General features: G+C 40.2%; 1 protein-coding gene across 3 annotated transcripts in view; it reads left to right on the top strand.

Annotated features, from left to right (window-relative positions):
• Positions 1–3,256: 3,256 nt before the first annotated feature.
• The window catches only part of KHDRBS3 (KH RNA binding domain containing, signal transduction associated 3), an 89,257-nt gene continuing 65,240 nt past the window's right edge, over positions 3,257–27,273 (top strand). For all 3 annotated transcript variants that reach the window (XR_008974965.1, XM_057429772.1, XM_057429771.1), the window contains exon 1: positions 3,257–3,679. Coding sequence is in view for 2 of the 3 variants with exons in the window: in XM_057429772.1 (XP_057285755.1) it covers positions 3,592–3,679 (88 nt within the window). In the remaining variant the exon portion in view is untranslated. The remainder of the gene's footprint in view (positions 3,680–27,273) is intronic.

Raw genomic sequence — 27,273 nt, 5'->3', positions numbered from 1 at the left:
GAGAGCTGGCAAACCTTTAAGGACACTTTCTATACAGCACAAGAGCTCTTGATCCCCAGGTGTAAGAAACCAGGCAAGAGGCCAGCATGGTTGTGTTGAGACCTGCTGGTCAAACCCTAGGGCAAGAAGGAAAGAACAGGCAGTAGAAGCAGGGACAGGTAACCTGGGAAGAGTATAGGGACACTGCCCAGTTGTGCAGAGATAGAGTCAGATAGGCCAAGGCTGGAGCTGAACTTGGCAAGGGATGCAAAGAATAACAAGAAGGGCTTCTACAGGTACATCAGTCAGAAAAGGAAAGTCAAAGAAAGCGTATGCCCCCTGATGAGCAAGACTGGCAAACTGGTAATAACTGATGATGATAAGGCTGAGGTACTCAACAATGTTTTTGCCTCAGTCTTCACTGGCTACCCTTCTTCCCACACTTCTTGAGTGGATGGTTTACTAGGCAAGGACTGGGGGAGCAAAGTCCCTCCTACTGTGAGAAATCAGGTTCAAGACCACCTGAGGAACCTGAACATATCTAAGTCTATGGGAATCAGATGAAGTGCATCCTGGAGTCCTGAGGGAATTGGCTGATGTACTTGCCAAGCTGCTCTCCGTAACATCTGAGAAGTAATGGCAGTCAGGTGAAGTCCCTGGTGACTGGAAAAAGGGAAACATTGCTGTCATTTTTAGAAAGGATAGAAGGTAGGACCCTGGGAAGTGGTAAATGCCCCATCCCTGGCAGTGTTCAAGGCCAGGTTGGACAGGGCTTGGAGCAACCTGCTCTAGTGGAAGGTGTTCCTGCACATAGCAGGGGAGCTGGAACTGGATGATCTCAAGGTACTTTCCAACCCAAACCATTCTGTGATTCTATGATTCTGTGAATCAGTGCTTAAGAAGTTGGTGTTTCCTGCCTTTCCTTGACAGGAAGATTCATGCTCAGCAGGCTTTTCCCAGCTAACCACATCCTAGGCTGCTTTCTATGGCCCGAGGCTCATGATTTCCCATCTTTTCTGTCCTCCTCTTGTTTTATTACATCCTAGTGAATTTCATTGGAGAAAACAATATATTGTGCTTGTTATGTGCAGGCTTGAGTTTGAACAACAGGGTAAAATGTGGAGAATTTTGTAATTCCTTTACTATTATAGATCTGGTGAGAAAAGAAGTCTTCAGACTTCCAGTAAGCCTTTCACTGTTGCAAGCCAGAGGGAAATGGTATAATTTGGGTAGAAATACAGTAGTATTTTAAAACACTAAATGTTTATTTAATCAGTTACCAGTGAGAATATGACTCTTTCCAAGAAAGGTTCATTGTGTTTTACTGCATTTGTAATAGTATAGCTACTTTTCTCTCTGAGGTCCTGTATGCTGTAGAAGGGCTTTAAATACATTTTCTTGCTTTACTGACAAAGACAGGGATTATTTTGCTCCAGGTCATCCAATAAACATCACACTCCTACGTATTGTTGTGTGTGAAAGTTGTATGTGTCTGCCTATTTCACAACAGATGGCCGCATTTCAGTACTTTTATAGAGAAAATGTATATGGAAGGTTGAAATAAAACACTCATCGTAATCCAAATTCTTCCTGTTGCTTGTATGTTTTAGTTGTATCCCTCAAACTTGATGTCATGCAGGAGAATTAATATATAAATTTGTAAATTTGTTTCTATTCATCCTGGGTCAAGATTTATTTGGAAAGGTAGTAGAGAGAATGTAAATCAAGTTTATTCCACACTGTAACATATCAGACATTGTTTTATGAGATATTCCAGCCTGTAAAACATGAGAAGAAATAAGATACCTTAATATACAGTCCTTCTGTCTTAAAGGTGAAAGAGCACATGTAATTCTGAGAAGGAAGCCTTAACCTCTGCTTCCAAGCTCTGAGTGATTCCTGGTGCTTTTTGTTTCCAGAGCTTCTTTATCCCCATCTTGCAGGCATATGACCAAGATACACTGCAGACCTCTTTTTATTTTCCATTAAATAGAAAAAAGTAAATGTGTGCTTATTTTGATTCACATAGATAAAAGAGTCTTTTCAGTGTTTTTTTTTAACTGTAGCTTTCACTTAAATTTTATTATTGTCTTTTCCAGTGAATGTTGGTTTAAAATATTACTTAACATCACAGTTTTGGCTTCAGTGATTGAGTGACTTTCCTCTGGTTTGCCCTTGTGCTGTGTTAAAGTGCATCACTGGTCTTGCTTCCTTCAGGCTTTTGTCACCAAAGATTCACTGATGAAAAACCTGAGGTCTAATAGGGAAGCTATGTAAAACCTCAAAGCCGAAGATCAAAGTGAATAATAATCTAACGTATTATCTACTAGGAAAAAAAAAAGGAAAATAGGCTTGCACAAGGTCTTTTAAAACTTTTTTTGCCTGTAACACAGGCTGTTGCTGAATCACAAACCCACTTATAACGGCCCACCGGTGTAATCATCGGAAGTAAGATTTTTCTGGCTAGTGTTTATGAAGTGCTTTGTGTTACTGGAGGGGTCAAGTATAAAATGCTGCGTAAATAAAGAGTACCGCTGTTTTGGTTGGAAAAAAAGAAGATGGGGGGTTTTCTCCTCTTTAAAAACAAACCCTGCCCTTCCTTGTGGTCGTCCCTCCCCCCCCCCCCCCCCCCCCAATGAGCTTTGTAAGGCACCGCCCTGGCTGCCCTGGTTCCTCTCACGCGCCGTTGCCCCGGGGAGCGAGTCCTCAGCCGCTGAGTACGTTCTACCGAAGGAGGGACACCTGGAGTGGCTCCTTGATCCCGTTTCCCGTGGCCTCGAAGCAGCTCAGGGAACGAATGCCCGCAGGTCCGCCGGCGCCGTTGGCAACAGCACCGGCTCTCCTCCCAGGGGACGGTCCGCTGTTTAACGGAGTTTAATGGAGACGCGGCTCCGCGCAGTGCCTCACACCCTCCCGGCTCCCGACCCCGTGCCACCATTACCTCAACACCGCCTCCGCGCCGGCAACCGGCGGGCGCGCGACAGACGCAGGCAGGTGGGAAGGGGCACGGATCCACCAATCCGAAGCTGCGGCCGGCCTCTGACTGACAAGACATACCGCCCAATAGAAGCCGTCCTTTGAGTAGGCGGGAAGATACCTCCCATTGGGAGGAGCTGGGAGGCGGGACAAAGGCCCGGGGCGGTGCTCGGGGGCTGTTGGGGGCGTGGCCTCGGCGAGACTATTTAAACCTAGCGCCGAGGGGCTCGCCTGCTCAGTCCGCGCAGCGCCGGTGGCTGAGCTGTCGGTTTATGCTTGTTTTACGCTCGTTTCTGCGAGCAGCCCGTCCCGTCTGGGCCAGCGGCTCCCGGGCCGCGTCTTTTCCCCTTTCCCAGCCCCTTGCGCCTCTGCTGAGGGATTTCTCCGCACCCCTTGTCCGGTTGTTTTGGGGGTGTCCCCCCAGTCCGCGTCCCTTCCCTCCCCGCTCCCTGCCGGGGGCTTGCGGCGCTTCCTTCTGGATGCGTCCCCGCAGCCCCGGGCGGGAGGCGGCCGGGGGGAAGCGCTGCCTCCGAGGATTTACCGCTGACACCGCTTGGGACTCGGACTCCCGCCGCCGCCGCTGCTCCCTTTCCTGTGGGGGCACCCTGCGCCCCTCCGCTGCAGGCCGCCGCTGCCATGGATGAGAAGTATCTGCCTGAGCTGATGGCCGAGAAGGACTCTCTGGACCCATCCTTCACTCACGCCCTGCGGCTGGTCAACCAAGGTGAGGGACGAGCCCGAGTTAGCGAGGATGCTCCGCGAAGGGGATGCTGTTCGCTCCGCACCGCTTGGTGGGGTTGGGTAGTGTCCGTAGCTGCTGCTTCGCTCCCCGCGCTGTGCGCCGAGGAGGAGCTGGGGGGGTCTGTGCTGCCCACGGCGGTCCCGGAGTCTTCCCGGGTGCGGCTCCAGCATCAAACCGAACCGGAACAAAGGCTAAGCCGCCTTCCCCAATTGCTCCGCTTCCATAGAGGTGTTTTACAATAGCGAAGGGATGGCCGCTCCCCGCCCGAGTTATAACTGATACTAAGTGATATCCTGGTGTAGAACAGCAGGGGTCTTATGTATTCTGTCTGGGCTTAGAGTCCGTTAAAACCCGGAAAGGTTTTTCTTTTTAAACCTGCTAACACATTTCTGAACAATAAATCGCTTATTACCTAACGTATGTATAAAAAGGAGCTTACAACCTATGTCCTTTCCTAGAAACTTTTGGCTCTAACTAATGTATTAAGGAGCCAACGATGCATTTGGTGAATATTTTAAAAACCCCAAAACATATTTCTTTTTGAATTTATGTAACTCCAGATAACAAGTGATCTCCATCCTTTTGCATCTGACATGTCAGATGTGCTTTAAAGTGCTAGCTTTGTTTCAGTGATGCTGTACTGAACAGAAAAGTAATTCTGTGTGATTTAAAATATGATTATACATTTGGAACTGTTGTATAATTGGCAGGTGACTTTCAAGTATAGCTCTAAATAGGTGAACACTTGGTGCAGTGCTTGGGATGGTTAAGCAAAATAAGTTATAAACTAATCTTGTAATATAACTTAATGACACCTAAGATAATTTTGGCTTCAACTGACATGATTGAAAAGCTGTGCGAGTGTACTTTACTTTCCATAACAAGAATAGGGCTAGATCAATGTGGCTTCTTCTAATGCATTGTTGTAGTTTTTGATGTGTAATTGACTGTGAATGCCCATCTCTAAATCAGGAGAATCAAGTGTTGTCTGACATATTCTGGAATTAGGGGTAGCTGTCAGTTTTGGTTGTGGAATGCCTTGCAATCTGTAGCTGCATGTCCTTGGATTGTTAGTATTTTGCATATTTTTCCTACCTTTGAATTTGTAATAGTGCTGGTATTGATGGTAGGAGGAGAATCGTATTTAGAGATTTCTCTTGTTTGCTGTAAATTTGTTAAAATTCAGTTTGATGGCTGAGAACTTAAGGCTGCAAATTTGTGAAGTTATTCTCCACATTGTGTAGAATCTTTATTGCATATGTAAATTACCTTAGGGTGTTACAGATCTGATTTACTGTTTTAAACCCAGCATTTATGGAATTAGATGTGGTTATATGGTTGCTACCAAAATTGTGACTTCTGAGGACTATGTATGATACTTCTGAGGTGCTTACTGAAATGAGAAATTAGAGGACAGGCAAAACTTCTGCCTGCTTTTATCATGTAATATTTGGTATTTGCATGCATACTTTCAGTTCCAATGATAAATTACATTGCTAGTGAAAGAGTGTAATGGACAGGGATCCAACCTCTTTTTCTCTAGTATGACTCTAGATTTTTTTTTGCTTACTTTGAAAAATCAAGTCTTGCATTAAATCTTAAGTATTTCACATGTTGGAGAGAGGTTAAAAAAAGATTAGGCAGGGTGACTGTCAAAATGCAGCTTAAAATGTAAATTTCTATAATATCCATGTAAAATAGATGATTTAGCAGTTGAGTCACCAAGGAACCAAGTAAGGTGAAGTGACTGTAATACAAGTGGGAATTGCGTGGCTTCAGGAGGAGACACTTTACAAACCCATCCTGTCATGGCACTGACTTGACTACAGTTCAGACATAAAAACAGTTACTGATAATTCTGTCCAGTTAGATGAAGGCAACTATTAGTGGAAATGTATATGTAATAGCTGTGGCTTGTACTTCATCTGTCAGGTCCACTGAGCTCTTTCTATGGTAGTTCAGTGAGCAAGCAAAGGAAAAGGCTTTTATCATGTTTTAAACAGGGTTTGTTTAGCTTTTCCCGTGAGAATGAAATGTGTGTCAAAGTTTGGCTTCTTCCAGGTATGTGTGAGAATGTCTTAGCAAAGGTTTTTAAGTGCTTAAAATAACCAGCTTAATTATGTAACAGCATTTTGATGTCTTAGTAGCATTACATTTACTGTCTGTATTTACTCGAACCAAAAGGCTATAGATCAGCCAGCTTTCTGTAGAAACTCAGGATTGATTTGTAAGAATTGTATGGTTGAATTGGTAAATCCTTCAGAGATGCTGAAGGAGTTGCAGTGTGTGTACTGCTTAGACAAGAGCCAAATCACCAGTAAATTTTTATCCATGCTGAAATTTGGCTTCTAAGGAAAAGTCCTGTGTTTGACTTCCAAAATCTGTTAATTGTAGTTCTCATATGGAAGTGGACACATCTGCATATTATACTTGTAATTACAAATTATCATTTGGATATGATGTAATTTTATGGCATAATTCTAAATGATACGGGGAAAAGTGGAGCTTGACATGCTTTGAGCTCAGGGCAGCCTTTCAGCTGAGAAAGAATGTGGTGATAAGATGATGCAAGAATACTTCTGTGGGCAGTATTATTAATGTATCTCAGAATTAAGAGATGTCAGCATCTTCTTTTGCTCTAATAAAACCTTGTTTTAAGCGTTTTGAAAACATTCAAATCTCTGTCTTTCATTGTTCCTGCACAGCACATAAAGTGCTGATGCTTCCTGTTGTAAATCGTTCAGGTATTTGACAACTTCTCTCTTTGGGACACAACTGCAAGACTGCTTAAGTTTTGCTTTAAATAGTCATTGGAACATTCAGGTGCTGCTTAAAATTCAAAACAATAGGAACCTTTTCTAGGAGACCAGAGTATATCCTTTGTTCTAATTAAGATGATTTACTGGTATACTTGAACACTAAGCCATTCTAAAAAGGGGTTATTTCTACCTGTAAGCCTTTACAAATGTTATAGATTGGAAGTATACTTATTTTTGCATGTGTGGTAAGGTGACTGTGCAAATAGGATTAATTTGCAGCTGGTACCAGACAATGGGGAGTGGAATGCAATGTCCAATTAATATCTTAAGTTCTGTTGTTGAAGACCCTTGGGGAAGATGAGGATCTGGGAAGTAAGAGCTTAGTCCATGTGTATTTGTGTTTTACCTGTTTGCATCTCTCGGGTATTCATCTTTATGCAAAAATCTGAAAAATGTTTTTGTATGTGCAAGTGATGCTTGTTCTCAAGGCAGGGTGGTTCTTTGTGTTTATCAATGTGAGGCACTGAGCAGCTTTGCTTTTCAACCTTTGAGAGCTTTATTTTGAAGGCTGACTTTGCACATGGGCTGGTATGTAAATACTGATAAATGTGCAAGTGTAATATTGATTGTCGTGACTTGGTTCATGAGTGATGCTGTAAAAATATTGAAAGACCTGCAAGAAGAGTTTCTTTTCACATCTATGCATAGTACTGATTGATGACAAGTATTTTGTGAATGCTGGGTGAAGTATGTGAAACTGCAGATTGAAGAAGCTAACTGTAAATAAAACATGTTGATACAGGGGAGACATTAAAGCGGATGCCTGGCACTCGTTTGGTTTGTGTAATGTTAAATACATGGGTGAGGAGAGCCCTGTAATCAGTGTTAGCACAGCTAAAGTCCTCAAGTCAGAAGACAATGAGTCCTGGTGCCACTGCTGAATGACAGTTCTTACTTGTGTGGACTGTACCTGTGGAATTCTTCCTTACAGGATCATTTTAGCTACTTGGAGATTTGAGGTAATATCTTAAATTGGTGAGGTGTCCTTTAAATTGTCAACAAGATGTACAGGAATAGGAAGCCTTCTTATCAGTAGATGGCTGTATACGCTAACTGTATACTGACTGACTTTACTGAGCTATGTGTCTAGTAGTGATTGGTAGAAGGTTGCTGTTTCTTGTCACATTGAGTAGCTCAGAAATCAAAATAGCCTAGTACCTCCCTAAATATCAAGGAGAATGGTGTTTAAGGAAAAGTGTACTGACTTTCTGCATTGTGTAGGGTATTAACTGTGCGTTTTTTATAGCAGCTAAGGGATAGCTTAGTGAAAATGCTTGAAGTAGGAGCTTAGTGAATTATGGCTCCATAGATGTTATTAATTTTTAATAAATCTCTCTTGGTATGCAAGCACACCTGGGCACTGAGGAAGGATTTCCTTTAATTTGTCACAAATGGAATTCTAGTTTTTCACAAATCTAAAAGATGTATTTGATTATATGTAGTAAAGTGACATGCATATGCTATGATATTAATCAGTTTGTTACTGAATCGTCCACTTTCCTCCGAGGACAGGTGCTTTGTGACATGAAACAGATGTGTGATGCCATGTATTTCAAGTCTCTAATGGTGTAATGTGTACTCCCTTGCTGTGTCACCTCAAACTCTCCTTCTCATTGTAGTCTCAGCCATGTGAGCAGTGCTTGCTCCAAGTGTCCTGCTCTTGGAGGCTGGCAAAATGCTTTATGAAGGTCACAGGTATTTTGTAAAGCAAATATAGCCGAAGAAAACTTACAGAGTTTTAAGATTACTTTTAAGGTTATAAATTTGAATAAAATAGTGAATTTTGTGATGTTCTCTTCAGATGGATTTTGTTGGACAGCAGGTCACTAGGTTGTCTTTTTTAGAGGTTAACTAGAAGGAATAAAAATCTTCTGTTGTCTTCCAGTAATCAGACTTCAAAACAGAAGTCTGTGAAAATGTGTGGGTGCAGTTGGTCATTCATCAGGCTCAGTGTGATGCGAAATTGAAGTGACAGTGGTAGGAATGGTATGGTGTGGCAGCACCATAAAAACAGGGAAGGCTGACTTTGGTTCTATTGCTCTTTTCTTGAAAGAGCATGAGAAGTAATAAGACTTGGAGTGAAAATGGAGTATTTCAGAGATTGTTCCTGATGTCTCAGCTTTCCTTGTTCAGTAATGCTTCAGAAGTTCATGTTTTTGTGATGGTTGTGCTTTGCTTTTACTGCAGTGAAACTGCATTGGGAGAGTCATGAGATTTATTAACAATTAGATTCCAGTCTTGCTCTCTTAAAAGGCTGGGGAAGTGATTTATCAGATATTCTGGTCATGTTAACAGGGCTGCTGTGAAATGCAGCTGAAGATAATCATACATACTTCACCCTAGGCTCATCTGCTCTGAAGCATGACTCTAGCCTGCAGCCACTCACTGATGATCACATTTAGTCGGAAGCTGACTTCTAATTCACTTGCACACTTACTTTGGCAGTCAATGAGAGAGATCGAATTTAAAGGTTTCAAATTTAGACTGGCATGGTTTGTCACTTTCAATCCTTTTCGACACCAGCTGTGCAAATTAAAATTGTAACCTTCTGAGTACGTATTTACTGGAGAAATCAGAAGGTCACAGCACTGGTAGCCTGTGGCTTGTTTGGCTTGGCTTACATGTACTTAAAATCTATGTATGTGACCTTTCTGCCCTCTGAGTTTCCTCACCAACTTCATGTATAGTTAAAAAACAAAAGGATTTAAGATGTGCTTTGATTTGAAAGAACTGGATATCAACATTCAGGGTAGCCTCTGAAAGTATTCAGTGTGGTACTGCATGACTTTTTAATTAGTATTTAGCAGTGTCAGTAAAAAGCATGTTTAAATGGATTAACTGGTAACTGACACACCTAATATTTTCTGGTGAATTAACAAACTGTTCTTAGCTGAGCTCTTCAGAAATCTTGCAAGCTTAATGCTTACATTATTAATACTGTTTGGCAAAGAAGAGGTAAAGGACAGGACGTTCATACTGGGCAAGTGGAATATCTTGATAAAGTGGGGTTATCTATCCCTGAGTCCTGGGAAGCCAGAGCTCAATGGGAGCTGCATGGTGGGGATGGTAGTTCTGGGAGTTACTTTAGAGCCACGTACTGCTAGGTAAGTGACTTCCAGGTACAACACCGGGTAGAAAATGAATATCTTTGTGGCCTTAAGCTAAAGCTGTGAGGGCATACAGACTAGGGAATTTCATTTTCCTGACCTCTGGCTATAAAAGTCCATGTATCTTAACCTTTGAGAAGATCATATTAACAACACAGTGCTTTGCAAACTTGGAGGTCTGTGTGCCTCTTGCTGGTCTGATTGGTTTGTGACCATGATCATTAACCGGTGGTTTGAGTGCCCTACTACTGTCACAGAGGTCAATAAGGGGGCTAATAGGCCCTTTAAACTGATGATGAAATGTCTGGCAAAAAAATGCAAATGAAAAATAAAGCATGCTGCTTTAGCAACAGATGATTAACTCTGCAGTCTAAGCGCTGGTAGATTTTCTCTTCCCATCTTTGATTCAAAACAGGATGCAATTCTGGGTATTTGACCTCAGCTAAATTGTTAGGCTCTTTACAGATCTGTCAATGACTTGGGATACATGACAGATATAAGCTGGCTATTTATGACAAGGAATAAATTGGAGTAGTAACTGGAGGGGTGGAATGAAGCAAGCTGTATTTTTTGAGTATTTCAACAGATGAGCAGTGCATGCTTTATTCTTCGTGTGCTTATCCTATTTCAAAATATATCTTTGCTGGAACTCCACTTATTAATAGAAATTTATCGCTTTTGTGTTGTCATTTTTCATTATTTTACTGTATTGTCAAATTATAATAAGAAACTAGAAAGTAAGATGGTTTTCCTTCCTTCCTGGTCTCCATTTCCAGTTGCTGTTTTGCTGGCTGCCTTCCATTTCTTATTTTGATGTGTTTATCCGGCTTTTGGCTTCAGGTAGCAGACAAACAACAACAAAGCTGCAAGGCAGTAAACAAATGTCAGTTTAATTCTTGTAGTTGGTAAATCTTTCACTTTTTTTTTGGCCTTTATAGGTGTTCTTCTATAGATCTTGATTTCCTAGGAAGAATTTCTTGACAAAATAATTTGAAACCGAAAAGATTAGAAATCATTTCAGTAAACCTATTGTTTTTGTGCTTAATCCAAAAAAAAAAGTTGCTACAACTGCTTGTGCTGATCTTGGTATAATGTAGTGACAGGTTCCAAATCCTTTGAGGATTTGCTGATTATTTTTCTTCAACTTTATTAATGCATTTGCATTGTATAAAAGGAATAGAGGAAAGTGCCTTTTTGTAGATGAAAAAATCTAGTGAGAAGTAAAAATTCCTTCTGTTGCTCTGATGCTGCTTCTGCACTTACTAAGTGCTTGGAGCATAAATGCATTTGTGGTCTCTTACTGCCTGTGATTATCCAGTAACAGTACTCTGGATAGCACATGTGTTTGAAAGCAAAAGGTTTTAGATATTTTCAGCCATGTTTTCCTGCTACTTTAGGATAATGATGTTTTTAAAAGATGTAGAAATGGAAGGACTGCTTTTAATGCACCTGTTTTTCCTTTCATGTGTCTGCTTTTCTGGTTACTGATAATGGACAAAGTTTTTCATTATTAGTTCATAATGTCCTAATTAACTAGAGGCTGTGATGAAGAGCCAGTCCCGGTGTGCCTCTGGTCAGCAGCAGAGTTTCTGCTCCGTGAGATCACATCCTCAGTATCTGAGGGCTAAGGAGCTTTCTGTTGCTTTTCTCCTGCTACCAAGAGGAAATGATGTGATACCCTGTATGTAGACTAGAGTGATACAGCTCTATGAGTTAAACTAGTAAAGTGAAATTGCCCTTTTCTGCCCACCTCCAAACTAATCCTACATGGTAAACTTACCTTTTGCAAAAGTGAAAAGCGTGAAGTCCATCACATCTATTTTATTTCATGGAGCTTTGTTATGCTTAACTAAACCCTATACCCCTTCCTGAGTTTGCAGGAAGTGTTTTTCTTCTAGACTTCTTTTCACACAGTTCAAGTTCAATGCTTTGGTCAATTTGTACACTCATGGAAGTTCAGAAACTTGGATTTTCACTTCGTTTCATGACCACTTCCAGCCTGCTTTTTCCAGGATCAACAAGTCCTAATTCCAGTGAGAAAGGTAGTGTCACTGCTGAAGGTTCTACCTTCCTTACTGGGTTTCCCCCAAGCTTCCATGGCATGTGGAAGAGTTTCTCAAAGTAAAAGTTTATTACTAATGATTTGACTCAGTTTCTCCATTTAAATCCTGATGTGCATGGGAGAGCTAATCTGCTTCCTTTCCTGCTTCACAGCAGATGGGTTGCAGCTTTATCTTGAGCTCTAGTTAATCACTGCTGCTTTTCTAGAGCTATTCTAATGATATCCTAGGCTGACTGGTCTGCAGGGTGGAATGTGGCGCCTTAGTACTAGATCTTCAGTCTGGAGAGGACTACCTTGGTCCAGTTTGTCTTGTGCAACAAATTGGGCTTAAAGATTCTTTTCACTTATCTTACAGCCGTGACCTTTTTATTACACCATGCATCCATGGTCTGGAAAAATGATTAGGTTTTTATCGTCCTACTGTATAAAAGCATACAACGAAGATTTATCATGCTTTTAAAGCTTACTGTATCTGCTTAGGCATTTTTTTCTGCAGATGCTTGAAGTCTTCACAGAAACTTGTTAAGCCATGTGAAAAAAAAATGCTGGGAATAACCTAAGTGTAGTCTATGAAGTGCTTGTGAAGGAATTAAGGACCTTTGAAGATTTCTTCCAGCTTTATTTTTGATGAATTTGGGGATTTCAAGCAATTAAATATTAATATGAGCACACTGTGGAAAAAGCTGAAGTGTTGCACAATGGATCTTCCTGTAATGTAGCTATAGAGTATCTTAAATACAGTGATGCTGAGATTTTTGAAGGTATAATTTCCCCAGGAAGGCTTTTGGATGCTCTGTATGTTTCAGGGAACTCTGTATTAGAGACGGGTCACTAGTGTATCACGCATTCTGGGCTGAGCTTTTTCCGAAGGGCTTTGCAGACAGACCATGGTTTGGAATCGTTCGGCACGTTGCGGTGCTGCAGTTCGGGCGCTGTGGCAGGAGGGGGAGCCGGCGGTCAGCCCATCCAGCCCTGCCGGGGAGCGGGGTCTTAGGGAAGGGGTGCCAGACCCCTGAGGAAAGCTGTTGTTGGGCAGCCAGCGGTTTTCGCTTGCAGCCAGATGTGTTCTGCAGCTCAAAATGAAGGTCCCTTCCAAAAGCCAATATACAGATCACCGTGGCTTCAGCTTAGAGAATCATTTTGTCAGTGTTACTTTCATAGTTTCACTGTGTGCGTGTAAAATTGATGCTCAAGGCATGAAGGCTTTAATTGGTAACTGTCCAGTTTGAAATTAGCATTGGTTGCATCTTTCTGCTCGGCCATCTCAAAGGTATTTGTCTTTACGGCTCATACCTTGGCCACAAGCTCAAATATAGATGGAATTGCTGTGACTGTTTGGACCCAGGATTTCCAGATACAACTGGGATGCAGGTGGGACCTGAAACAGCTTTGGCCTGTGCTGTTCTCTTGATGTATTCTTGAGGTATACCTCAACTTGACAGCTGTCAGTCTGTCCAATTTGAGAAGTCCTCAGTGAAGTTTTAAAGCAATTCCTTTGCTAGGCTTTTACATCTGAACCTCTTAGAAGATCATGTACAGCTGATTATGGTAATTTCCCTGTACTCTCCATTTAGTGTTATTTCTCAATCATTTGTTCAGAGATGCATTTACAGAATTTACAAATCTCCAGAAATAATGGGCCTCATTTAGAACGCAAAGTAATAGTTCACATAGTTCAATATAAGGTTAATTAAAAATGCCAGTGTGTATTTCATTATCACATAAGTGGCAAGTAGCTGGCTGTGAAATCAGCTCTATGAAGAGCTCTAGACAAATTACCCTTTTTAAATTGATACCCTGATAGAGGAAAATGTGATTTGCTTAACCTGTAGATCACAGTTTCTTTAGACTTCAGTGATATGCTGTGCATTATGCTAACATAATGTGTTTTCTGCCTCTGAGTAGGTCCTCAAGGCACTGATCTCTTATGTTTGTCAATGGCAATGAGCAAAGCTTTCCATGACTGGTTGTCTAGCCTAGAAGGCTACCTATTATGATAGCTTGCATGAGCATGATGCTGGGAAGTTGAGTACTCTAGGCACTAAAAAAAAAACACTCAGCTTGCTGGATAGCCTCCTGCTTGGTCTTTCTGCTGGAGAAAACAGTGGAATAGACAGGAAAAACTTAAATCAGAAATACTTTTCCTTCCCATTTGGTTGAAGTAGGATGTAAAGCTGTCGGTTTCATTCTGTACAGTTCTTTCAGAATCCTTTGCCTAGTTGTATTGGAGTAATAGCTGGGTACAGCTCAAACCTGTAGTTTGTAGTAAATTTTTCAGCACTAACTACTCATTATTTGTAAGTCTGCAAATGATGCTACTCATGTCTTGTCATTTGCATGAGGTATTTTTGGCTGCCTCATTTGGAAGGTTTTAGTACTGTTATCGAAGCTGAGATTTGAAGCTTTTCTGCAGAGTCATCTGAAAAAGCTGAGTGCAGGGAATGCAGAAAGCAAACCAGGTTTGGCACCCTAAGACATGGTTGTGTGTGCTTGCAGTAATGGATGTCAAGCTGTGTTGTAATAAAAAAAATGTTAGAGCATTATTTTTCCCTTCATTTTATTGATGACTAATCAGCTATTTGAGCTCTGTCAGTTGTAGTCAATCGGCTTCTGCTAATAACCTCTTTTCCCTCTTTGCCTTACTGTACTTTATCAAGGCAGCTATCCTGCCCTGAAACTTTTACAGGTAACTAATTGAAATGCTAACAGAATAGTGAATGTGTTTTTAAGTTAGCCATGAAATGAAGAAATAAGAACAGATGGCCCCTTAAGAAAAACAGATTAAAAAGAATAGATGCTCCTGGCCAGCTACATAGTTAATCCCTTGCCTCTTGTCAAGAGGTACTGCCAATAGATAGTTATTATGCAAGGGTAAAATAAAAGCTGTATGAGTTTATTGGGGGGGGGGTGGGGGGTGGGTTTTTTCCTCATTTCCAGCTCTCTGTGATAATTTAGTATTATCTTTGTATTTTTAAAATACAGCTATAATAATTTGGAATATAATATGTTAAATTAGTCCTTTTGGTGGCTCGAAGAAGAGTTTAACTTTTCCCTTGTTAAATGTTCTTTACAGATTTATTATTAATGGACAGACAGATCTTTTTCAAGTCAGTTAAGCGCCTCTATTTTGGGGGTTTATGTGAAAGTATCACATTCCAGCATTTTGAGGGGCTCTGTTTGGAACTAGGTAATTAATTCCTGCACTTAAAAAATGAATGGATCAAGAAGGGAAAGTAAGAATTGAAACTAATATACATTCATTATGTTGGTTGGGCAGGAGCCTTGGGTGGCATGGTCTAGGGTGAGATGTCTCTGCCTATGGCAGGGGGATTGAAACTAGATGATCTTAAAGACCTTTCCAGCTCTAACCAGTCTATGATTCTGTGATCCTATAGGAAGGCTTATTTGTGGGAACATAAGTACCGATTATTACTGGTTCGGTCTTTTGTTCTTCCCACATACACTTATTCTTTGCTTCTCTCTAGTAGCAAGGAGTGATAAAAACAGTGTACCATATTAAGTCGTTATTGCTGACTCAGCTGTCCTTGGTTTGGGCACCCAGACCCTAAATTTCTTATGCAGCTGCATTTTTTTTAAATGCATCTCTTTTGTCCTCTGCTGCATCTAGAAGGTAACTTGATTCAGTACTTTTGGAAAATGGAGCATCAATTTCTTTTCCCATAGAGAAGCAATTCAAATGTCACTGAACCAAGGAGTAATGACACCTCGGGTTCTTGGTGTTGGCACTCTTCTTACTGTTTCTTGGCAGACAGAAGTGATGGAGCAGAAACTTGAATATATGGGCTTCTGAAGGCATAAGTAGTAGCAGCAGCTTCTGCATTTTGCCAGCACTACTGATCTCAGTGAACAGTTCAGATTTGTCTTTGCTGTTTCACCTTGAATGTAGTTGTAGTTTCCTGGCCATGAATTGTTCTGTGCTTGTAGATGCAGTATGCCAACTGCCTTGTGCATGTACTTTCTAGTAGTTGACTATTCTGTACAAAATCCATAGAAATGTACTGCAATCTGCTACTTAAGCTATTAAATATAGGAATTACTCCCATGAAGTTCATCACACACAGGCATCATTGGGGAAAAAATAGTAGTTTTCAGTTAAAGCTGGGTGTTTGAAATTGGCTATGTTAAAACTAAACCAGTAACACGTCTAAAATGAATTCATCACATGACTACATGAGGACGTGGCTTCTGAAACTGCAGGAAAACAGAGGCGTCACATTTTCCACTTCCATATAAGCATTCAATTTTAAGCTGTCTTCAAAACAAATCTGTAAGACAAATGAATTTGTAATATCTTGACTGCTGTTGCATAGAACATCATGCAGGTGTTCCGCTTCTTGCAGCTATAATACAACTATGTCTGTTGGAGAGAAACATGACCTTGGGCTTTTTAAAAGACTTTTTATTGAAGATGCTTCTTGGAAACGCATTTACAAACATGAAATATGTGACTTAGAAGGAAGTGTTTAGTTTTAAGCTAAACATGAAAACACCTTTAGATAAAAATATAATTTGTAACTGTTTCCTATGGCAAGTAAAACCATACTATAAGTGCTACTAAAACTTGTATATTTTAGCTTTTACTGAAACGTACCTTAAAGTTAACTGGGTAGTTATTCCGGATACTTATGCAGGTATAAATCATGGTCTGTTTTGTTTTCCTTAAAGCTGGAAACTTGAATAATATTCTACTAGGTGAATGCTAGAAATACTAGTTTAAGGAAAAAATCCAACCCTTTCTTTGACAGATGCCACACAAGTTGGAATATTACTTTCCTCAGTGAAGGTGCTACCTCGATAAAGCACAGAGGTCCTGCAGAAGACACAGGCTTACTGCAGACTTTGATCTCACTCCTTTCCTACAGAAACTGGTCTGCTGGCAAGAGATGTTGGTTCCTTTCCCTTGAGTTGCATCTGGAATGAGTCCATAAGGCGATCTTTCAGGGTTTATCACAGTTGTAGTGAAGCATGATCTAGAGTTAAAATTACATGAAATGATTCAACTGACTTTGAGAATAAGTGTAGAATCATAGAATCATAGAATTGTTAGGGTTGGAAAAGACCTTAAGATCATCTAGTTCCATCTAGTGTAATAGAATAATATTTGGGAACAACAATGTGGAAGTAATCTACTTAACTCTGGGTAATAGGTATCTTCATAAACAGTAAAGAGATTGGATTCACCTGCTATTGAGCATGTGGAAGGGATAGTAATGTTATCCCTCTGCTAATTAAAAAATAACTTGGAAGCTGAGAGTTTAACATCCAATTTGTTGAAGCTCATACATAATTTCCACATGAGTTTTTTTAGGCTGCACTTTCCCATGGGGTGGTAGATGTACAAGCTGCCTTGGTGTGTTTTTCCTGCCAAGCTATGTTACTGCAGCCAAGGACTGTAATGGATGACAAATACTAAAAGTGCTGCCTACAGTAATTGTATAAAGTGTTTTGCCTCTGTCTGCTGGCAGTAGGAGTGATGGCCTTCTGAAGGGTTAGAGGAGTGTTAAAGTAATCCAGAATGGTGTGCTGGAAGTAGTCCCTTCTGCATGCACCAGATAAACTCTGCAGGTTTTGTTTCGTATGTCTCTGGACCAGAATACACAAATACTTTAGGATCTTTGGGCTGCTGCCTTTTTCATAAGTATTCTGAAAGCATTTTTCGAACTTCTAGAGCTATGTTTTTGGCTTAGGCATTAAAATACAGCCCATCAATAGTGTTATGTTGCTTCATGTTCGCCTGTGCTTTCATGTTCTTTCTGTATGAGTTTACTTTTCCATACAGCTTACTTGCACATCAATAGTATGTGCTCTAGTAAACAAAGCTGCAGACATGAAGTCTTGGGAGTCTGAGCAATTTATACTGGAAAACTTGTGTTAGAATCAGCAGGCTGATAATTTTATGAACAGTGGGTTGAATTAGCTGTTTACAATAGTTAATCTTTTACAGGCTCCAAAGCAGTGGTGGGGTTATTTTCATGGTTCATTTGACCAGTGCAGTATCACAGAACATACAGACTCTTTAATTCCTTCAGTAAGAGAGGTTGTGGTTATGTTGCAGCTATGAGTTTTAATAAGTCCTAACAGTGTCTGGTGCTAACTCTTGAGTTTTACTGAATTCAATATAAGGATTTAGACAAATACTTCTGGTAGCCTCATGTTGGTTTCTTTCTCTAATGCTGTAAAACAGGAGCAGTGATAGATTTTTACTGGACAGAAAATGTATTTTTGAGGGCATGGTGTTCTGGAAGCAGTGGGAAGAGATGTGTAACTTTGGAAGAATGTGTATACACTTCCAGCTGTGCAGAGAATAATGATGGTGATATGGAGAGGGGAAAAAATGGACTGCTGTACATTGCATCTGTCTGAATCTGTTCCTCTGCATTATTTAAGTGTGCCAAATCCTATGCTGCAATGTGAGTTTCTAGCATGCTTTCAGGTAAGAAATCTCTTCTGGGCTACAGTATTTCATGAGAAGCAAATCTTGGAGTAGAGGCAGGATTCACCAGAACTAGTGTTTTTAAAAATAAATATAGAATAAGTCTTTGCCTCAAAAAAATCTTTTTGAGACTTCTGCAAAACAGCAGAAATCAAACAGTGGGCTTGGTAACACCTCAATCAGTGCTGAGTAGAGAGGAAGGATCACTTTCACATTGCTGGCAGTGCTGTTCTAGTGTAGCCCAGGATGATGGTGGGATTTGCAGGCATGTATTTATGGCTAGTGTTCAGCTTGTTGGGACTCCCAGGTCTTTTTCTGCAAAGCTGCCTCCTGGCTGTTTGCAAGTCTGTTCTCATGCATGGGGTTGAACATTCACAGGTACAGGACTTTGCACTTCCCTTTGAACATCATGAGATTGCTGTCTGCCCATTTTCCCAGTTCTTGAAGGTACTTTTGAGTGCCAGTGCAACCCTCAAGTGTTTGAATTGCTTCTCTTGTGTTTCTACTACCTGTAAAATAGTGGAAGCTGTGCTCTGACCCATCATCCATGTCAACAATGGAGATGCTGCACAGCATTGACCCTTGAAGCACACCACTAGTGTCTGGTCCCTAGCTGGACTGGTGGTGATGCCACTAAACATGACCTTTTGAGCCAGGCAGGTCAGTTGTCAGTCCACCTCACTGTCCATTTCTTCTGCCTTTACCTCATCAGTTTGTTAGGATGCTATGGGAAATAGTATCAAAAGCCCTACTACAGATGAGAAGGACAGCATTGTCTGCTTTTGTCTCATCTGGAGAGGCAGTCATGTTTTGTTATTGAAGGCTCTAAGTTTCGTATGTCGACTTCCCTATTGTATATTCACGCAGACTATTCACAATCACCTTGTCCTTTATGCTTGGAAATGGCCTTCCAAGGGCTGCTTGCTGCCTCATCTTCCAAAGAGTCAAGGGTAGTCTTACCATCCTGTTGTTCTTCAGATCTCCCTCCTTGATCTTGAACATAGGACTGATAGTTGCTTTCCTACAGTCAGTGTTCCCCCCAGTCACCATGACCCCTCAGAAACAGTGGCCTTGCCATTGACATCAACCAGCTCCCTCAGCACTTGTGGGTGTTTGCTGAAGTTTCTGGTTTAGTGATGATTTCGAGTAAATTGTGGCTTAGGTGTGAATTGTGTTTTAGGATTTATCAACAGGATGTGACACATGACTGAATTACGGGGTTGCCAGTGCGAGGATATACCCTGGCTCCATCATGTGGGATGGAGAGTACTGGCAAAGCTCCAGAGTTGCTCAAAGTGACTTTTAGATAAGCCGTGGAAGATAACTCAGCTTTGTCTAGCTGATAGCTACATAAAGCTTTCATAATGCTTTGTAAGCAGTTGTACACTGTTGTGTAATTATTGTACAAAATACAGGGATGGAAGATTCCCTATTAAGATGAGCTTTGGTAGTGCAGGTATCTTCCAGTATGAAGTGTGGCTTGTTTAAATCTAGTGACAGATTTTTAGGCTACACTGGTAGTGCCCTAATGCTTTACGTGTGGTCTCTAATATTGCTCAAATATGCTTCAGGGTTCAATAGCTGGGTGTGCTATGGCTAGTATTTCATCTTGGCAGTAGTTTTAAATGTGATATATGCAGATTAAGAGCTGCAGGTTGTATCATTTTTCAAATAGGATCTGAATTATGCTTTTCCTTCTTGTGAAAATTGTCAAAGGACTCACAAAGTTTGAGTAGTACTATGTACTTAATAAGAATGGATATAGACCATTCTTGATGACTCACCAAGATGACAAGTTAAATCTTGTGTAAAGGCTACCTGATTGTGTTCCTATAGTGAAAGATGGCACAGCTTTTTATAAGGGCTCTTGACACAAAAAAATAACTTCATTTTGTCTGTGCCCTGAATAGTACAAGATGGTCTGTATGTTGGATCCCCTCCTGAAATGAAGTCGTGGCTTTATTTACTTTTGAAATCTGAATCCGAAGTAGGTTTATACCTATTCTGTCAGTTGTCACGTTTGCACATGCTGCTTTTGAGGGAACTACTTTAGGCTCATGTTTGAAACTCCGTAAGAAATGTCTGCTAAAAATAAAGATCACTTAGCACCAACTCCTCTATCTTGTTCCTACCGTACCATTTGAATGGTTCAGAGGGCTTTAGAGCTTTGCCGTTGGAGCTTGTTGGGCTACTTGTGTTGTCATATAGAAGCACATAAAAAGGATTTGCAGAAAGGGAATCTATCTACAGGCTATTGCACAGTACATGTGGTAGGTAAAATGAAGACAGTAAGGATCCCTTTCCAGACACCTTCTGCTTATGGAAAGGATCATAAGGTGTCTGAGGCTTTAAGAAACCCCTGAAGGTTCAGTCCCCTGCTCAATGCAGGGGAAAAGTCAATGCTCCTATGCTCTTCCCATTTAAGCAGCAGCATTAGGTGTCCCTGAAGAGGGAGGAACATGGCAGTCAAGTGTGTTAGTCCTGACAGGGTGTAGCAGTCAAGTTAGTAACTGAGTGTAGGCTATTTGGTGCTGGTTTTCCACGTATATGCTTAAATTGCATTTGGATTTGTTGAATTCCTGATGAGTTGACATTATTTGCAGTTAATGGATTCCTGACCTTAGGAGTAGGTAAACCATATAGGAAACTTTAGCACTTTGTTATAAGTTCAGAAACTCCCCTCACAATGAGATAAATAGTAATTTCCAGTAAAGCAGGGTGGATAAATGGGACTGAAGCCTATGTTGACATCCTGGGTTTTTCCTGAGCAAAACTGACTGAACATCTGTTAATATCTTACATGTTATTTTTGACAGTTTCTACTCTGGTACTTCCTACTTTATTGCTAATATTAATCAGTCTAAATAGATTTAAGTGGAGTAATTTTTGATGTGAAGGTAATAGGTTTTGAATTGCTTAAATGAAAAGGCCTATTCAAAATATTTGTCATATTGGTGACTGAAATGTATTTTCAGATCAGTGCAGACAGTAGTACTTAGACTGTAAAATAGAACTTACAATGCCTGTGAATGCAATTTAAATAAAGATTGGTTTGAGTACTTCAACAGGGATATTATTAATTTGAGGATGCTGAATGTTGTAGACATCATTGTAGCATGAACCACTCATTTTATTGTAAATTCAAATTAAGAGTCATTGTCAGTTGCTTCCACAAAATTAAGGTGGCATATGAAAGACAGTTATTCTGAATTAAATTATTGTCATAATGTACATTTGTTGAAACACTCCTATGTTTCTTATGCGCAGTTCATGTTCTTAATAATCACTTTTTATGCCAGCTCAGAATTAGGACCTGCTGTGGAGGTGATTTTTTTAAGGTATCATGGTGATGGCTAAGGGGGCTAAGTGAACTTCTCTGAAGTTCACAGAGGAGTGGGGATGCATTTAGAAATAGAACAGATGCATTAAATATAGTGTATTTCATTGTGTTTCTGATTCAGTCTTTCAGACCCATTCAGGATGGATCTAGATGTAGCCATTCCACATATATTTAACTCCTTAATTTGTCTCTTTCATGAAGATAAATTAATTAGTATTTGCTTTGGAAATATCTTGTGGGTGGAAAAAGGGATATTTGTCCAAGCATTTCCTTACATCAGAAAAAGTTTAGTTGCTGCTCTCAGTTGTGGATTTTGTTTTGTTTTCCTAGGACATTGAGATGCTACATGCAATTCAAAATGAGGGATTGCTTACGTTTTGTGAATGTATACACAAAAACTGCTTTAAAGCTAACTAGGCATGCTAAACATCTTTTAAAATACTGAAAAGCAGGAGGCTAAACTTGGCTCTTCTGTTCAGGGCCAGAATTAGGAGGGTCACAATCACAGAATGGTTGAGGTTGGAGGAGACCACGAGGGATCTAGTCCAACCTCCTTGCTCAGGCAGAGCACATTACTCAGGATTGTGTCCAGATGCCTCTTGAATGTATCTTCAGGGAAGGAGACTTCGCAGCCTCTCTGAGCAACCTGTTGCAACACTTACAGTAAAGTTCTTGCTCATGTTCAGGTGGAATGTCCTGTGTTTTATTTCATGCCTGTTGCCTCGCATCCTATTGCCTTGTATCACTAAGAACTCAACTTTATGCTGAATATTGTCTGGTTTCATGCTAATCAAGAAGGCAGGGGTAGTGAGTAGCAGGTCTCTTAGAGGCTGCTTTCAGGAAATCTGTGGTGTTTATTTCAGAAAGCCTTTTGCAATGTATTAAAGCCTCAGTGTGTTGATTCTAGTTCATATTGTGCAGTACTGTTTTCATCTGAAAAGACAGGCATTTGTTGGAAAGGTGCTATTTCAGATAAATTTTAATCACTCAATTAGTGGGTCAGTGATTAGAGGAGTCGGTGTAAGAGATGTATAATCTGAAGCACAGTTGAGACCATTTTACTGTGACTATAATGAGATTAAGTTCTCATCAATGTCATCAAAACTAGAACTATTGTTATGCTCATTGTCCTATGTTGGTGCACTTTGGATTTACCAGAACAAGTCGTGGAAGGACTGTGAGCATTAAATCAATATCTACCATAGTAAACAAAGCTAACCCATAGAGAAGTGGTAACTGCCAGTATTTTCAGAGTAGGTAAATGTAAATTGTGCTTTGAGGTAGAGTTTGGATTTTGCCACAATGAAAATCTTCAAATAAGAAACAGTATAGAATGCTGGAGAAGTAATACTTTAATCCTGAAGAGTGATTCAGAAGTCCTTCTGATACTCTGAATTAGGATTATACAAAGTCTGAAAAAACTGACACTGACTTTTTTTTTTCCATTAAGGAAAAACTTCTCTGAAATTAGTCTACAACTGGCTTGGAGTCCCTGCCCTCCTGGAAGCTTTTCTGTTATCAAGGCTTAGATGTGTTTGTTAAAGGAGATCTTTATAATTAATTAGCTAAAGTGTTTTTGTAGTGCTGTCACTTTTTCATGTGGAACCCAAAGGAATCATGCTATCAGACCAGGTATCAGTCTAGCTCAGTGCTGTTTTCAGCCAATAGCAGTGATATTTCCCAAGAAGTAAAAGAACAAGGAAGTATATAAAGATACTTCCACAGCCTTCACTTAGGAGCTTTTTGAATTGAACATGGTGTGTTTTTCCAAGTAAACTATGAAGTCTTGAGAATTTACTGAGAAATACTATTGTTATTGGGACATGGTTCAGTAGCTCAAACTTGTTTGGTTGACTTGGTCTAACTTTTGATATCTTTCTCTTAGTTACGAGCTGCCAAAATTGAAGTTGTCCAAATTGAGCTAAACATATTGTTGCTATTGTATAGTGTTAGCAGCTTCCAAAGCCACTATAGTGTTTCAAGTGTTAAGAGTATTCAAAAAGCATAATGTTGTTCTTCAAGTACTTTAGGTTTCAAAATTAAAGTAGAAATTATTTCTAGTGAATGGCAAGGCAGTTTGGATGGACGTAATTTGGATGTCTTAGAATTTGACCCTTGGGTTCTTCACTTTTTCTTCCATCTGAAGTAAAAAAAATGGTATGAAATGATATTTGGAGTCAAACTAAAACAGGGGAAGTTCAGGTTAGATATAAGGAGGAAGTTCTTCACTGTGAGGGCGCTGAGGCACTGGAACGGGTTGCCCAAGGAAGTTGTGAATGCTCCATTCCTGGCAGTGTGTTCAATGCCAGGTTGGATGGAATCTGTAGTGGTTGAGTGTGATGTGTCCCTGCCCATGGCAGTGTTTGGAGCTAGATGATCTTAAGGTCCTTTCCAACCCAAACCATTCCATGACTTGGATTTTCTGTGGTGTCTGATAAGAGTTCTGAACCTAAAGAAAAATAGAGTATTTAAGGATTTGCAGACAAATTTACCTGATTCTTTTTTTTTTCTTCTGGGAACACTCTATTAAGGGCAAATGCAGTAAACATTTGTGTTTGAGTTTGACATTTGATCTTATGTTGATTATATTGATTTACCACAGACAAATAGAGCATCTCTTTGTTTTACATTAAATGCAAGTATTTATATTGTCTTAGGAGAGGGAGCTGGAATCCTGGCTTGTAGTTCTGCCACAGGAAGATTAATTCTACCTACAGATTAACATGGAACAATTCTACTTTGTCATTATCTGACGTATCTAGCAACATTATTTGGTGAACTGAGGAGTAATCATTTCTTAGAGCTCTCTGCTATGATTAAATGTAAAGACAAAAGTCATGCAGTTATTACTTCATCCAGTTAAATTCCTGGACTATTGCATTAGCTGCATCCTTGGTCTCAGAAAATGGGATTTTAATCTTTAGCATTATGAAAAGCTTTAATCACATGTTTTTCTATTTGTGATCTAGGAAATGTCATTGCTTCACGTAGCTAAGCAGTACAGAATGTAATCTAAGGATTAGGAAAAGGCAAATCTCCCTATTCATCTGACCTTGAAAATCTGATTGGATTTCCTTTGTAATCTGGCATGTTTTTTCTCTAATTATCTAAAGCTAGATATGAATGATAGGTATTGAATGAGCTGCACAGGTAGGATAACATTCTGTTGCTTAACTTTATTTCATCTTAGATTTGAGTGCAAAGAAATGACAAAAAGCCCACCCAAAAATCGGAGACAAAAAGTGGTCTCAATATGGGGTAAACTTTCAGTAATTCAGTGTCCTTGACTTTAATTCAAAATTGAAGTCATAGTGATAGTGAATATGCCTAAAGTCAATGTAATTAACTTTAGATCATGATAGGAAAAATCTTTTATCTTATTCTGTAGTGTTTTGACAATGAGCTGGTAAGAAAAAAGTCATCTGACTTCAATGGGGAAAATTGCAATCCATCTTACTGAGCATTTACTGGTGGCTTCCTATGGGTCTCAGTAGCTTCAGGCAGTAGAAAGTCAATTAAAGAATAAAGAAATGATTATTCTTAAAATGGTCAATAAAAATTATATAGCTGTTTGGGGTAGGGAAACCATTCTTCAGAATAATGAATGGAGTTCTTTTAATATTTTTTAGGACAAGAAGGGAATGTTCTTTCTACAACTTTTTTAATTTATTCAAAATACTATAGAATTGAGTGTATCCAGCATTAATAAAGTTGTTGCAGTTGAGTCCTTCAAAAACTGTACTTGAATACATTCTGTAAGCTAAAATATTTAGGAAATACAAGTAATGGCCGATTGATGTTATAAGGCTTCTATGGCTGGCTCTTAACTCTTCAGACACATTTTAACCTTGACAAGTCAGACATCTGAATATTCCTGAAGCAAACATCACTTTTAGATGTAATTTCTTGGTAGTATTGAGGAAGGTCCCTAAACCACTGTTCATTCATAAGCTTGTGGTTTGAGTTCAAAATTCCTTACTACTTCTGGAGGTAAGATTTTTATGGTAATAAATTTGCAGGTGGGCAGGGCGGTTGCTGTGCATGTGTATAAAACTGATTAACTTCACCAGCTGAGAAAACCATGGTGGGCTTTCCTGTTAAAGGTACTTTTATTTCATAAGGTTAGATTACTTCAGGAAAAGGGTCCTTCACTGTAACAGTAATTACAGCTGCTACAAACTAAGGCTTTTGCATCAGTCTGCCCACCAGGAGTCTTTGGTGCACTGATCTCTCCCAGAATAATAGCACAGTGCATTAATTTTCCAAACAAATTCTAGTCTTAACATTTAAAGTCAGTACTAAATTATGTTATATTACAGTTTATTGTAACTGCATTTGCTTTAGTCATAATAATGTATGTATTACAGTTTTAACATGTGGTATTTCTTGGTGTAAAACATTTCTGAAGAACATCATATTTATGATCAGTTTTGAGCTTTGAGCGCTTATACTGTCAATAGTGTAAACCAACAGCAGTGTTGAAAAACACAGAAACCTTTCAGTGTCTTGGTCTCCAAGAGAATCAGAGAGGTTCATCACAACCTCATGAAGTTTAACCATGCCAAGGGCAGGGCCCTACACCTGGGTTGGGGCAGTCCCAGGCACAGCTACAGGTTGGGCAGAGAAGAGATTCAGAGCAGCCCTGTGGAGAAGGACTTGGGGGTGTTGGTCGTTGAGAAAATGAACATGAGCCGGCTTCAGTGTGCACTCAGAGCCCAGAAAGCCAACCGTATCCTGGGCTGCATCAAGAGGATCATGACCAGCAGGTTGAAGGTGATCCTGCCCCTCTACTCTGCTCTTGTGAGACCTCCCCTGGAGTATTGTGTGCAGTTTTGGTGTCCTCAACATAAAAAGGACATGGAACTGTTGGAACAAGTCCAGAGGAGGGCCACGAGGATGATCAGGGGACTGGAGCACCTCCCGTATGAAGATAGGCTGAGGTTGGGGCTGTTCAGCCTGGAGAAAAGGCTGTGTGGAGACCTCATAGCAGCCTTCCAGTGTCTGAAGGGGTCCTGTAGGGATGCTGGGGAGGGACTCTTCATTAGGGACTGTAGTGATAGGACAAGGGGTAACGGGTTCAAACTTAAACAGGGGAAGTTTAGATTGGATATAAGAAGGAAATGCTTTCCTGTAAGGTTGGTGAGGCACTGGAATAGGTTGCCCAGGGAGGTTGTGAATGCTCCATCCCTGGCAGTGTTCAAGGCCAGGTTGGAGGAGGCCTTGGGTGATACGATTTAGTGTAAGGTGTCTCTGCCCACAGCAGGGGGGTTGGAACTAGATGATCTTAAGGTCCTTTCCAACCCTAACGATTCTATGATTCTATAACTGCTCTTGTTATATCAGGAAACAAGGACATTAAAAGTAGTTTATTTGTTTGAGTGCTGTGATAGTACTACACTTACATTTTGAACAGGACATTCAGAACTTGGATGTCTAAAAAATACCAGTCACCTGCTTTCTGGGTGGGAACATCATGCCCTGTAAAGCTTCAGTCTTAATTTCATCTGGAAATAGACTTCAGTGTTATTTTAAATCTGTTTTATTGCCATAGTTATCTAGTCTATAAAGTGGCATCTACAAAACCCATGTAAATTCTGTTTTTACCTGGATTCAGCTGTTAGTATGTTTGTTGGTAGTTGTCAGCCTGTGGGCTGAGGGGTTTGGAGTTTTCTCTGAGCATGCTGCAATGTGAAGGGTGCTTACAGGAAGTTTGCTTTGACAGGGCTTCTCCAAAATGCTTACATTACTAGAATGTGTATGAATCAAAAACATCCTAGGGACTTGCCAAGATATG

Source organism: Pezoporus wallicus, unplaced genomic scaffold, assembly GCF_028554395.1.
Source record: "Pezoporus wallicus isolate ANWC-B61680 ecotype Strahan unplaced genomic scaffold, APGP_CSIRO_Pwel_v1 contig_7545, whole genome shotgun sequence".
NCBI lineage: Eukaryota > Metazoa > Chordata > Aves > Psittaciformes > Psittacidae > Pezoporus > Pezoporus wallicus.
The sequence above is the reverse complement of the archived record's forward strand: the minus strand, read 5'-3'. Positions and strand labels throughout refer to the sequence as shown.